The sequence below is a fragment of the Rattus rattus genome, chromosome 16, assembly GCF_011064425.1.
Source record: "Rattus rattus isolate New Zealand chromosome 16, Rrattus_CSIRO_v1, whole genome shotgun sequence".
NCBI lineage: Eukaryota > Metazoa > Chordata > Mammalia > Rodentia > Muridae > Rattus > Rattus rattus.
Genome location: NC_046169.1, coordinates 19,893,605 through 19,908,014, shown reverse-complemented (window position 1 = coordinate 19,908,014; position 14,410 = coordinate 19,893,605). Strand labels below are relative to the sequence as shown.

Here is a 14,410-nt window from a genome sequence, read left to right as displayed (position 1 = left end):
GTGAGGGGCCCTGAAGCTGTTGAAACAGCCATTCTGACACCAGCCAACTGGTTTCCATGACAGCAAGCTTGTTGACTCAACTTTAACCCGCAACCTTGTAACACATCCCATTTCCTTTCTCCACATTAGAGTTTAAATCTGAAATGTCCCCCCCAGGCTCATGTGTTAAATGTATGTTCCACAGCAGGTAGCACTGTTGTGGGCTGTGGGATTTTTTTTCTAAAGAGATGGGGCCTGAACAACAGAAGTAGGTGGCTGGGGTTAGTCCTTTAAAGGTGGTAGTCCAGCCCCAGCTAATACACTCCTGTGTGCTCAAGTCCCATAATACACTCCTGTCCTCATATCCCATAATACACTCCTGTCCTCACATCCCATAATACACTCCTATCCTCACATCCCATAATACACTCCTATCCTCACATCCCATAAGACACTCCTGTCCTCACATCCCATAAGACACTGCTGTCCTCACATCCCATAATACACTCCTGTGTGCTTCCTGTGGCATACTGCTTCCTGATCTGCCAGGATGGGAAGGGCCCCTCCTATAAGCTCCCACCACCATGAACGCTGCCATGGTGGGACTAGAACCCTCTGAAACTGAGAGCCAAGAGAAATCCTTCCTCCCTTAAGTTGATCCTGTCAGGTACTTGGGGAAAGGCTTTACTTTCCTCCACAGCCCACAAAAGCAGCAGCCATACTCTGCATTTTGTTTATTGGCCATGTCCCTCCCGAGAATAAGTGGCACAAAGCAGATACTCTTCTGTCCACATGACTCAGTGCGCCCCACACCTGCACTTAGGGGCCCAGGAGTACCTGTAGAGTAAACAAGTAGCAGGAGTGGGGTGTAGCAGGCAGACCTTAATTAGTGACTCAGGTACCAGCTATTTTCCCAGCCAGAGGATCTATCTGTTCAGAAAATACCTCCCAAGGCTAGGGAGGTGACTCAGTGGGTAAAGTGCTTGTCTGGCAAGCTGGCGACCTGAGTTCAATCCCCAGAACCCATGTAAAACGATGAACATGTCCCTGGGGAAACTGGAGGGGTCCATGAGACTCATGGATGGCCAGCCTAGCCTTGGAAAGTTCCAGGTTGGGAGAGATCCTGGTCTAATCATAAGGTGGAGCTGGGTGTGATAAACACAGCTTTACTCCTAGAATTCTAGAGACTAAGGCAGGCAGACCTCTGTGAGTTCAAGGCCAGCCTGATCTACAAAGTGATAGCCCATCTCAATAAGGACAGCGCCTGAGGGACAATGACATTTTAACTGTCTTCCCCATGAGTGCCTGCACACACACACACACACACACACACACACACACACACACACACACACACACACACACACACCATGTTCTGGGTGGGACTGCCTTCAAGTGTGTTCCATTGGCTACTTGCTTCTTTGATGGTCAAGAAAACTTTCACAAGACCTCCACTCTTTAAAAAGGCAGAAAATAGACTTTATTCCAAAAGACCTTTCAAACACTGTTCTTTTTAAAAACAAGTATTTTCCCAGTTTCTAAGGCCGGCCCTTCAGCCAAGATTCCACAGCCCTCAGCCCACAATCATTTGGCCTTCAACTTCTTTCTTCAGGGGCTTCTGGGCTGCTCAGAGCCAGGGAGTTCCAAAGCTAGGATACTGCACGGCTCCCACTGGCCACTCCATGAAGAGTTCAAGCCAAGGCATTCTGGGCTCCTGGACTGTGTTCTTCTGGGGAACCTCTGGGGTGACAGCTGATCAGAGAGGCCCTCACTGAAGTCAGCTGGCTCTCTTGCTGAGCTGAGGCCCAAGTTTATCCTCTTGTGACAGGAGACTACAGGTTCTTCTGAGTGCCCTGTCATGTCTCTAAACTTTATTATCAAATGTGTCATGAGCAGTGAACTTTCCCTAAAAATAGTGTCTCAGACAAGACACATCCCCAGATGCTATCATGTGTTACCTGGAAAAGGAATCTGCCTGGGCACCCAAGGTCTTCATGCCCTGGTACTCCTCAGGAACATGCCAAGCCAACAGTAGCCATCCTGAGCCGAGTTCAGCAGGCAGGAGACTCAGCGGGGTAGGGCCTTGTCCACAGACTCCTCGTACAACATTCCCACTGAGGGCACAGAGCAGGCACCCTGCTCCACAGAGGCCCTGGATCTCTCCCTGTACCCTCGGAAACTCTGCTGGTGGCCACACCCTGCCTCTGCCAAGCCGAAGCTGTCCTTATAGCTACAGGCTGGGGCCAGCAGGAGATAGGCCCAGAGAGAGGTTCAGATGAACGACTTGGCTAGAGTCACCATGTGATCCACTCCACAAGCCACGTCCACAGGCTCACCCGGCATCGTCACCTGGAAAAGAAGCCCCGGACACAGTGAGGGAAAGGACAAGCAGACTCTGGAGCCTTGAGGGGTTGAGGGAGCACAATTCATACAACCTAGGCTAGCCTCCAATTAATTCCCTGTGTAGCTGAGGCTGACTGTGAACTTCTCATCCTCCTGCCTCTACCTCCCAGGGTTTACACACGTGTAGTACCACACTTGGTGGTCCTGAGAGACTCTCAGGCTGTTAGGCAAGCACACTACCAACTGAGCCTCACCTGCAGCCCCTCCTCTTAGTACGTTCTTTGCCTTCTGTGAGTGTGGCCGTATCCCCTGCAAACAGGATGCCCACACTAACCCACAGCTCACTAGTGTTAGGAACAGGCTACCCTAACTCCCCGCCCATCTCTAGTAGCAGCTCCCCGTACCAGCTCTAGTAGCCACCCCTAAAAAAGTGCCCTGGGAAGGACACAGATGTTCCTGGTACCACTGCCTGTGACCATGGCTTCCAGATTCCCTGCCTGAGGCTGAGTGTCCTGTAACCTTCACTGGGGCACACCAAGCACTTCCCAAGAGTGCAGGAAAGGCCCCTGCCTGGTGGAATACTGTGGGAACAGGGCCCCAGAGCTACACCGGGCCTTCAGAGGCTGGTCCCGTCAATCCTCATTATTTTGTTACTTAATTATTACAGTGTGTGTGTGTGTGTGTGTGTGTGTGTGTGTGTGTGTGTGTGTGTGGGCGGGCGCGCGCACACTCGCACACGTGCCTGCCTGCCAGAGGACAACCCTGAGGAGTTGGTCCCTCTCTCTAGCTTGTGGATATTGTACGTTAAATTGGGGAGTGTCAAGGGCCTCTACCCAGGAGGCCTCACAGACTCTTTTTTTTTTTTTTTTCCTTTTTTTTCCGGAGCTGGGGACCGAACCCAGGGCCTTGCACTTGCTAGGCAAGCGCTCTACCACTGAGGTAAATCCCCAGCCCCGCCTCACATACTCTTAAGGGTGGTTTTTGTTGTTTTCTTTTCTTGTTTTGTATGTGGTATATATGCAGAAATGTACTGTGTATGTGTGTGATTGTGTGTGGAATGTGGTGTGTATGGTATGCATGGAATGAGGTGTATGGTGAGTTTGTATGGTGTGTGTTGGCTCGTGTAGGTCAACCTGACACGAGCTCCAGTCATCAGAGAGGAGGGGCCTCAGTTGAAGAGATGCCTCTAAAGTACCCGGCTGTGGCAAAGCTGCAGGGTGTCTTCTTAGTTAGTGACTGACGGGGGAGGGCCACACTGTTATGAGTGGTGCGATCCCTGGGCTGAGCGCTCGCGCTCTCGCGAGCTCGCTCTCTCCTCTCTCTCTCTCTCTCTCTCTCTCTCTCACACACACACACACACAGCAAGCCAAGGAAGCCATGAGGCACAAGCCAGTAAGCAGCGCCCTCCATGGCCTCTGCATCAGCTCCTGCCCCCAGGTTCCTGCCCTGCTTGAGTTCCTGTCCTGACTTCTTAGATGATGAATGGCGATGTGGAAGTGTAAGCCAATCAAACCCTTTCGTCCCCAAGGTATTTTGTTCATGGTATTTTATCACAGCAATGGTGACCTTAACTAAGACAGTGCATGTGGAATGTAGTGTGTGTGGTGTATGTATAGTGTTCTGTGTGTCTATGTGTGTGTGGAGGGTATGTATGTGTCATATATATAGAATGTAGTATGTGTATGTCTGTGCAGTACTGTGGGAGTTATACAGTGTGTTATCTATGTGTGTATGTAATGTGTGTGCGTGTGTGTGTGGTATATGTAATGTTTACAGAAATGGCATGTGGTATGTACATGTGTTGTGTGCTGTACAGGGCGTTTGTGTTGAATGAGGCGTGTGTGAGTATGGGAACCAGTGGTTGGTGTCAAGCATCTTCCTCTAGCATCCTCCACTGTTTTTTGAGACAAGGTCTCTCACTGGACCCAGAGACTGATTTCTGCTGGACTGGCCAGGCAGCAAGAACCGGAGGTCTGGCTGCTTGCACTCCTGTGAGCTCTGGGTTATAGACTGCACCACCGACAAGAGCTTTTCACGTGCTGCTGGGGGAACCGAACTCCTGCTTACACAACAAGCTCTTTACCCATGAGCTACCTCAGCCCCTTTTCTGGTTTGTTTGCTCCAGAGACAGGATGTCGCTATGTAACCTTGGCTGGTCTCTGCCTCCTGAGTGCTGGGATTAAAGGTGTGTTAGCTCTTCAGACAGGCTCTCACTACATGGCATGGGCTAGCCTGCGACTTGCAGCATTCTCCTGCCTCAGCTTCCTGAGAGCTGAGGTACACAGCACCATGCTCACTTTCTCTTTTTTATCACTGTTCCTATTATCCTGAATAAGCAATGCTATACTATAAAAGGACACTCAGTGAAACACGACAACCATGGCTGGGGATGGAGCTCCGCGGACAGAGTGCTTCCCTGGCATGCACGAGGCCCAGGGTGCAATCTCCAGCCTTAGAGATCAGGCTCGTGTGGCTCGTGCCTCTCACCCTATCAGGTGATGGTAGGGATGGGGGCGGGGGAAGGAGGTGGAAATAGAAGGACCAGAAGTTCCTCAGCCACACAGTGAGTTTGAGGCTAGCCTGGGCTACCTGACTCCCTATCAAAATAAATAAATAACCAGGTGTTAAGAGCCTCTTAATAACCCCATCGCACTATGCCCTGCACCCAACTGAGAACCTACTTAAATCACATCTTTTGCCCTCACAGGCTCTCAAGGCAGAAGGGCACATGCCAGCCCCGTGCCTCCCTAGGCACACCCTGCATGACTTTGCCTTCAGAACTGCACCCAGCTGTGGATTCGGGATCAGCCAGGACCCTACTATTCAATCGCCCTTCCCTGCCGGGGCTGCAGAGAAGCTGTGGCTGCCTGGGTAACTTCCCGAGGTTAGGACGAAATGAATGCCTGTGACAGGTGGCCTGGCCTAAAAGCACCGAAGTGGCAGAAGTGGCAGGTGCTGACCGTGGGGCTTCAACTCCATTAGGGGTCGCTGGCAACAGCAAATGAAGGCAGGAACCACGCCACACTGTCTCGCTGCCTCCCCAAACAAAGACGCCTTGGCAAAAGCTGCCACACAGACCACTCAGCAAATAGAAGCGGCCCCAGGTGACAGAGGTAGCGTGGGGCTGCAGACGATGCCTCAGGCCGGGCCCCAGAACAGCAGTGACCAGCTGCCCCATGGTGACCTGGCCAGGTGGGCTCTTAGCAACCTCCAGGGCCGCCTGAGATCATCTATTTACCTTCCCTTGCCTTGTCGACCATCTGCAGCCAGCCACTGCACTTACGCACCTAGGTGCTGTTCCCCAGATGCTCTGGCCATTAGCGCCCGCAGCACAGGAAGCTGTTTGGTTTGCGCTGGCCAGGACCTACAGTCAGCAAGGACCTCTGGCGACAGAGTGGCTCCTGAGACTCCAGTGCCCCCTGGTGTGGGTCTCTTTCAGGTCTCCGAAATGACTCCACAATAAGCCTGTCCCTGTCATGTGAGGATGTTGGTCTCTGGGTCTCATGTAGCCCAGGCTGGCCTCAAAACTCCCTTTGTATATGAGGATGACAATCCTGCCTCCACCTCTTGCTCCCAATTCTTGAGATTTCAGGTGCCTCATGACATCCGGTTTATACGGCGCTAGGGGTCTAATCCAGGGCTTCTCTCACAGTAAGGAGAGAGAATGAACGAATCTCACTATTAACCCATGTTGACCTGATCCTCCTGCCTCAGCCTTCCAAGTGGCTAAGACTGCAGGTGTGCACCACCATGCACAACAGTGAAATGGCGGTGGGGGTGCATCTAACTACTGGAAAATGGCAGGCGTCTGTAGGTGTGGGGCCTAGGCGATGCCTTAGACTTTCCACTGTTGTGCTCATGACCATAAGCAACTTGGGGAGGAAAGGGTTTGCTTGGCTAAGGCTTCCATGGCACGGTCCATGGCTGAGGGAAGCAGGCAAGGCAGGAGCTGGTGCAGAGGCTGTGGAGGATGTTGCTTCCTGGCTTGCACCTCATGGCCTGCTCACCCTGCCCGCCTCTGGTCCTCATGCTGACTCCACATATGGACCACCAGCCCAGGAGTGGCCTCGCCCACAGCGGGCTGGGCTCTCCCACATCAATCACTAACTTAGGAAATGCCCTACAGGTCTGCCCAACTATCTTGTGAGGCAGTTTCTCAACCGAGGTTCCCTCCTCTGTCCATCCAGCACGGACATGCCTTTGAAGGTAATCATGGGACCCCAACCCTTTCCTGTCCCTCTAATTTCCAGACTTGGCGAGTTGAGCAGCTTTAAGGTCACATGTCCCCTGCTATGTTGTACTGCCCGGCCTGAGGCTCAGAGCACTGAGGACACCTGACTCCAGCTAAAACTTCTAAAATCAGGAACCAAATAAAACATCGTCTGTGTTTAATTGGATGACCCCAGGTATTTTGTTACAAGAATGAGAAACTAATTAACCTGCCAAGCCCTCCCCTTCATCCAATCAGAAGTTGACTCATTGACTGGTAGGAGCCCTTGGGGCTCACCAAATGTGCAAGAGGATGGGCGACCCCGGTGCTGCCAACACAGTAGTCCCTAGGGGTGCCAGGCTCATCCCCAACAGGAAAGCATGACAGGAAGCACATGGCCAGCAGAGACACTCCTCTGGCTGTGAGAATGGGGGCATCAGGCTCTAGATGGTTAATTTTGATTATCAGTATAGCAGGCTTTAGAATCACCTAGGAGACACACCTCCTAGGTGGGTTTGAGGTGAGAAGACCCAGTGGGGTGGGGTTCCAGACTGAACGAGCAGGAGAGAACAATCTGAGCACCGGCATCCGTCTCTGCTTCCTGACTCTGGATGCCGTGTGAGCAGCCGCCTCACGCTCCTGCCACCGTGCCTTCCCTGCCATGATGGACTGCATCCCCTCAAACTGTGAGCCAAAATAAACCATTCCTCCCTTAAGCTGCTTTTGTCAATGAAACAAGGAAAGAAAGTAATCCGCCCACAACACTCACAGGTAGGGGCAGGTCTGTGAAGTGCTTGATATTACAAGGCTCAGCTGTGTCCACCATTTTCCAAGCCTGTGCTCAGAAAGAAAAGAGGACAAGAAGGAGAGGGAGGGGAAGGGTTTGAGAGGGTGCTGGCTCCAGACATCTACAGCCTGGGGAGGCACAGAGGCAAGACCACTGTGGGAGCATCTCCCATACACAACCTCTTTCTCTAAAAGAAGTCTCCAGCCAGGAGTGGTGACACAGGCCTTTAATCTGAGCACTCGACAGGGAGAGGCAGGTGGATCTCTGCGAGTCTGAGCTCAACCTGGTCTACATAGCAAATTGTAGATCGGCCAGGGCTACACAGGGAGACCTTGTCTCAGAAACAGACAGACAGGCAGATGGACAGACAGACAGAGAGTCTGCTTTCAGCTTAGACTCCAGCCTCCACGTGCAGCTTTTAATAAAAGAGAGAGGTGCTAGGTCGGTAAGGGCACTTGCTGCTTGGCTGGCTGAGCTGAGTTCAATTCCTAGAGCCCACTTAAGGATGGGAGGAGAGAATCAACTACACAAAGTGTCTCTGACCTCCACACATGCACCACAGTACACATGTCACTGCCCAGGACCCACACATAATAAGTAAAGAGATTCCTAAGAGCTGAGGTGGCACATGTCTTTAATCCTAGCACTCATGAGGCAGAAGTGAGCCAATGTCTTATGAGTTCGAGGCCAGCCTGGTCTACGGAGCAAGTTCCAGGGTAGCCAGGGTAACATAGAGAAACCCTGTCTCAAACAAAGAGAGGCAGGTGGGGGGGTCCATAAGAAACCCTATCCCACAGGAGGGAGGCAGTGGATCCTCACAAGTAAGTCTTTATTCTAGTCAACGTTATGTGTGTTTTCAATTTTTCTAAGTGATTTTAAGAAAGGTCTCTCATAAGTCTGGGGATGTGGTTTAGTTGGTCGAGTGCTTGTCTCGCACACCTAAGGCCCTGGGTTTGAATCCCAGCTCCACAGAAAACAAGCAGGCATGGTGGAAGCTGCGCCCAGGAACAGCGGCACGAAAGTGCATCCGCGAGCCAGTGCCAGGCCAGGAATCGCTGGCCCCACACAGTGGGCACCTGCCAGTGCTCTGAGGCTGGTGGGATGTTTCACAGTGGAAAGAGAGCAGCTGGGCTCCAGCAGGCCCGCAACGGACACAGACCCAATGCACAAGACTCTGAGCTCCACTCTTAGCACACTCAAAGCACCTTAAAAACCAAGCTGAGGCCAGGCAGTGGAGGTACACGACGCCTTTGCCTTTAATCCCAGCCCTCGAGAGGCAGAGGCAGGTGGATCTCTGTGAGTTCAAGGCCAGCCTGGTCTAAACAAAAATCAAAAACAAAAAACCAAAGCAATCAAACAAACAACCAAGAAGCTGGTTGAGGCAGGCGAGTCTCTACAAGTTTAAGATTAGCTGGGCTACAGAGCAAGCTCCATGCCAGGTAGGGCCACACAGGAGCCCTTGTCTTGAGTACACAATGGCTCCACTTCAACAAGCACTCCTCCGCCCCACCTGCATGAGCTCAGCTGGCTTGCCTCACTGTGTTTACCACAGCAAGAGAGCAAGAGAGCAAAGGCTTGTCTTTATTTTTAGGGGGTGAGCTTGGTGGTAGAGCCAGGCCCTGGGTTTGGTCTTAAGCTCCAGGGGAAAAAAAAGAGGGATGGGGTTTGGGGGGAGAGAAAACATAAAAATACCAAAGTAATCACAGTACCTAAGAATTTTGTTTCTTTGTGCGTGTGCGTCTGTGTGCACACATGTGTGTGCCTCTGTGTGTGTGTCTGCGTGTGTCTGAGTCATGTGAGTACAGTAACTACAGACATGAAGAGGGAGTAGGATGCCCAGAGCTGGATTACAGGTAGGTATGAGCCATCTGGTATAGGTGCTGGGAACCCCCCCACCCCCAAGGCCCTCTGGGGGAACAGAGAGCGCCCTTGCCCGCTGAGCCACCTCTCTTTTCTTAGGGGGTCTGTTCATGCTGTGCTTCCTAGTGTTTACTACGCAGCTCTTTAAGCCGTTCTGAGAAGAACTTAGCGCTTCTTGTACTTTCTCTTTTTACACTGGGTTTCATGCGGCCCAGGCTAGCCTCAAACTTGCCATTGTAGTCAAGAATGACCTTGAACTTCTGATTCTTCTGCCTCCACCACTCTAGTGCTGGGATCAAAGGTAGAGGCCACCCCCCAGCGTGTTATGAGGTACTGGGGACGGAGCCCAAGGATTCATGCATGCTTGGGTGCAGAGCCACATCTCGGGCCCACCGGGTAGCTTCCTCCAGGGACTGAGTAGGCCACTCCACATAACCTTGCGTCAGCAGGCGCCTGGGGTGCACTGATGCACAGAGAGCAGAAGGGCCTGGAGGCCTGCACATGGGGCTGGTGCTACACCAGCTCCTGCCCATCACCCCCTCAAATTTCCCCCGAGCCCACCCCAGACTGTGGCACAGATGCCGGAGGCCCTGTCCCAGATTTCCTTTTGCTCCCCAAAGCCAACCATCTTGGGGCATCCTCCACAACCCACCCCTGCGTGGTCTTACCCTCCATGGGAAGTACTGGTCTTCCAGGCGTCCAATGCCTAGGCACCCTCGGATGTTCTTGCCCCACACAAACAGCTCGCCCTTGTCTGCAAAGGAAGGAAAATGGCTTGGTTGGAGCTACACAAGGAGCAGGCCATCAAGAGGACAGAGCCTACTGCTCAACTCAGCCTCGGAACTACCGCTTCTCAGAAAAAGGCACCTAAAGGATGTCCCATCCCCAGACCAAGTCCCGGGCCAGGATTTCTGACAGCCAGCCTGGGGAAGACTAGCCTTTCTGTGGAGCAGGTCTAGGGCTCCTGTGCACAGCCCACTCTGCTCACCTTGAGGGCCTGCTACCACCCACAGCTTCATCTGACCCAGCTCTGCCCTTCCTCACTGACAGTGAGGCGAGACGACCACTTCTATGTGGGTTTCAGTGTGTGGGTGTGTTCTGTGAGGAGGCGCAGAACAACTGGGTTCCTAACCATGCGTCTGTCTGTGTGCTAGGCACTGGAGACAGGCCAGCAACTAAACAAACATGCTTCCTGTCCTCATGAACTTGACCTTGTACAAGAGCCAGAAATGAACAAATGATCGCACCTTGGAGAAAGTGACCCGCTACCCTCACTTTTGGCAAAATCTAGGCAGCCATTCCTCGACTAAGCTACACTCCAGCCCCTCACTGGGGGATTCTAGGCAGAGGCTCTACCACTGAGCCATGCCCCAGCCCTCACTGGGGGACTCTAGATAGGGGCTCTATCACTGAGCCACGCCCCCAGCCCCTCACTGGGGGATTCTAGGCAGGGGCTCTACCACTGAGCCACGCCCCCAGCCCCTCACAGGGGGATTCTAGGCAGGTGCTCTACCACTGAGCCACGTTTTGAGTCCGAAAATAAAAAGACCTTTTTTCTTTTTTAGTTTTAGAGAGATGCTCATTGCAGACTCACAATGTGGAGCTTAGAGAGTGAAAAGGAGCCATGCCATTTGAGTGGCACAGAGGTCAGTTATGTGGCAGACTAAAAGTACCCAAAAAGGCAAATTTAGGCTCTCGTGTCAAGAAAAGGAAAAAGGTATGCCTTTCCCCAAGACACTGAAGCAGTAGAACATGTGGAAGGCCAGGTCCAGGTGCCTGTAGCAACTTGGCATTTCATGGCTCTACAACCTGTCCATCCCTCTACAGCCAAAGCCAGCCATGGCTGTGGTCATCCCTCCCCAGCACACTGGAGGGTGTATGAGGTGGGCCGCTTGCCACCCACACACTCACTTCTGTATCACTCGTCCGTGCACAGCCCAAACCTCTCCTGGTTTTCACCAGCACGCTACCAAACCCTTCTCCCCACCCAATTCCCAAACAGGTGCCTCCTGTGCGATCACACTGCCGCATAAGCCTGGCCACAAACCAAAGAACCCAACCAAAGTGGAGCATAAAAGAAGGTATGTATACGCTGTATGACACAAACTGAACTACCTCTGCCATGGCCTCCTTCTTTCCTTATCCTGTGAAGACATACGCCTATGGATGGATGGGTGGGTGGATGGTGGATGGTGGATGGATGGATGGATGGATGAATGGATGGATAGATGATAGATATGATGGATGGATGATGGATGGATGGATAGGTAGGTGAATGGATGATGGGTGGATGATGGATGGATGGATGATGGAGGATGGATGGATAGATGGATGGATAGGTGGATGATGGATGGATGAATGGATGGGTGGATGGATGGGTGGATAGTGGATGGATGAATGGATGATAGGTGGATGATGGATGATAGATGGATGATGGAGGATGGATGGATGGATAGGTGGATGGATGGATGGATGGATGGATGGATGGATGGATGGATGGATGATGAATAATGGATTGATGGACATAAATGGATAGATGGTAGACCAGAGGGAAGGACAGACAGAAAGATGAGTGGGTGAATGGATGGATGGGTATATGGATGTTGTTTGATGACAGAAGCTAAGAGCTACCCCAATTTAAGAAGGAACAGATTTTGACATGCTGTCCAGCCAGTAACTTACTGGTGAGTGCGGCAAAGTGGCTAAGCCCACTTCGGATCTGGGAAACCTTGACTTCAGGGTTGAACTCTGTCAAACCAAAGAGTGTAGGTGGGATCATTTCTGGAAGCGCCGTTTCCGAGAGGTTTGGTCCTTTCCCAAGAATTCCATAGCCCCAGACGAAAACATGTCCTTCTTCTGTGTTAGAACAAAAACAGTGGTTGTGAGTCAAGCCAAGCAGAGCCCTCCCTTGCCATGGAAACTACAGGGGCTGGGGCGGGGTCAGGTAGTAGAATGCAGCCCAGTGTGCATGAAGCCCTTGGTCCTGTCCCCAGACGCAGAAACCAGCATGGCGGAGCGTGCCTGTGATCCCTGACACAGAAACCAGCATGGCGGAGCATCCCTGTGATCCCTGAACTCGGGAGGTGAAGGCATCAAGCTCACCTTGGGATACTGAGACCCACTGTGCTGGAGAGTGAAAATGATCCTCTCCCTGACTTGCCTGGGGAGCCTGACTAGGAAGGAAGCCCAGCAGAAACAACCCACTTCTCAAGGGTAATGGGGAGAGTCTCCATAAAACCCACTGGGTACGTAGAAACGTGGACACTTTCCCCAGTGACAGCTCCAAATTTCACACTGATCAGAGAACCATGCCAGACACAAGCCATCCCGACCAAATTCTTTCTTTTTTAAAAAAGATTTATTTATTTGTTTTATGTAAGTATGATGTCTTTATCTTACAACACACCAGAAGAGGCCATCAGATCCCATTACAGATGGTTGTGAGCCACCATGTGGTTGCTGGGAATTGAATTCTGGACCTTTGGAAGAGCAGTCAGTGCTCTTAACCACTTGAGCCATCTCTCCAGCCTCCGACCAGATTCATGAAACTCTTAGATATGCTTTTTAACTTGCTTTTGGGGGAGCAGAAGTTTGGGGGTTTGTTTTGTTGTTTTTTTGTTTTTGGTTTTGTTTTGTCTTGTTCTTTAAGACTCATTTTATGTGTGAGTCTTTTGCTCAAATGTCTAAATGTGCATCATGTAAGTGCCTGATGCCTGAGCGGGTGAAAAGAGGGTATCGAATTCCCCGGATTAGAGTTATGGATGGTTGTGAACTGCCATGCAGGTGCTGGGAATGGAACCTGGGTCTTCTACAGAACAAGAGCGCTTAACCACTGGACTCTCCCTCTCTCTCTCAAATTCCAGGTATTTTGTAGTAAGACGGCCTTGCTATGCAGCCCACACTGGGCAGGAATTTATAATCCTCTCCCTCAGCCTCCTGAGGGCTGCAGATCACCCTCCACCATTACTCGCTTGAGGGCTGCAGCTCACCCTCCACCATTACTCACTTGCTTCTGGTTTCTGGCACAGCTTTGGATGCTCTCTGGCTCTTCTGGTACCAGTGATTTACCACTGAGCCCCTCTGCAGCCCTGGCTACACAAGTGCAGCCCTGCTGCTGGGGTGGGGCCCAGTAACAGCAGATTTCACATGTGAGCACCTGGGCATGTGGCTCGGGGCAGAGCATCTGCCTAGACTCCCCGAGTGTGCATAGGGCTGGGTCTGATCCCCAGCTCTGGGATAGACATGTGCTATAAAATGACTGAGCCCCCTGGCTGTCTATACACCTATATCAGGAGCTACACACCTATATCGGGAGCTATGGACCTGTTGGGAGGATCACCCTACACTAATGAATGGTCCCACAGCTGCACTCCCTCTTCAGGCCGCCATCTACAGTCTCTGAAGCAAACTGTCCCCTTCCCTCTCCGATCTGCCCAGTACTTCCCAAGGAGCTGCCAAGAAGTGGCTCTCACCATTCAGTATAGCACAGCCTGTGCCACCACAAGCCACCTGCTTCACCTTGCCTACTCCGGAGAAAGGCAGGCACCGAGGGACATTCACCTGCACCAAAGACAAGGGTGGGCACGGTTAGGACGACAAACCAGCCAGAAGCAGAAAGCCCTTGGCTAGGTCCCAGCTCACTTACTGACCTCACAGTGGTCTCCCCAGCATCTGCCACTCACTGAGCTTCCTAGGCAAGAGCTTGGGACACAGAAGGGAGCCTGAGAGCCCCTTCTCTGGGAGGCAGATGATAATCCGACTCAGCACCATGTATCTGTGCTAGACCAAGGTGTAGAGAAGAGGCTGACCAGGCATGGGGAGGAAGGATTACTTTTCCTAAGCTCTGAGGGGTAAGTAGAGGCAGCTAGGCAACGGAAGAAGGGAGCATCCTCCAGAGGGAAGAGATATAACAAGGGAACAGGACAATTACAGCTGTAGGAGGTTTGTTGGTGCAGGCCTTTCATCCCAGCACAGGAAGCAGAGGCAGGTGGATCTCTGTGAATTTGAGTCCCAGGCCAGCCAGTGTTATGAATTAAGGGCCTGCCCTTTAAGAGAAAGAGACGGGAGGCGGATGGCGGGTGGCGGGTGGCAGGTGGCGGGTGGTGGGTGGGAGAGGATGTAAGCATGGTGGCACACTTTTAAGCCCTGCACTCAGGATGCAGAGGCAGGCAGATTTCTGTGAGTTCAAGGCCAACCTGATCTACATAACAAGTTCTAGACCCATTAAGGAT

At 52.1% G+C, this 14,410-nt stretch overlaps 1 protein-coding gene across 2 annotated transcripts in view; it reads right to left on the bottom strand.

The window, feature by feature from the left end:
- Positions 1–1,434: 1,434 nt before the first annotated feature.
- The window catches only part of Rcc1l (RCC1 like), a 31,619-nt gene continuing 18,643 nt past the window's right edge, over positions 1,435–14,410 (bottom strand). For both annotated transcript variants that reach the window (XM_032886871.1, XM_032886872.1), the window contains exons 8-11: positions 13,652–13,739; positions 11,862–12,035; positions 9,848–9,933; positions 1,435–2,328 (exon numbers count right to left, since the gene is read on the bottom strand). In XM_032886871.1, coding sequence (XP_032742762.1) covers positions 2,251–2,328; positions 9,848–9,933; positions 11,862–12,035; positions 13,652–13,739 — 426 coding nt within the window. In that variant the 3' untranslated portion in view covers positions 1,435–2,250. The remainder of the gene's footprint in view (positions 2,329–9,847; positions 9,934–11,861; positions 12,036–13,651; positions 13,740–14,410) is intronic.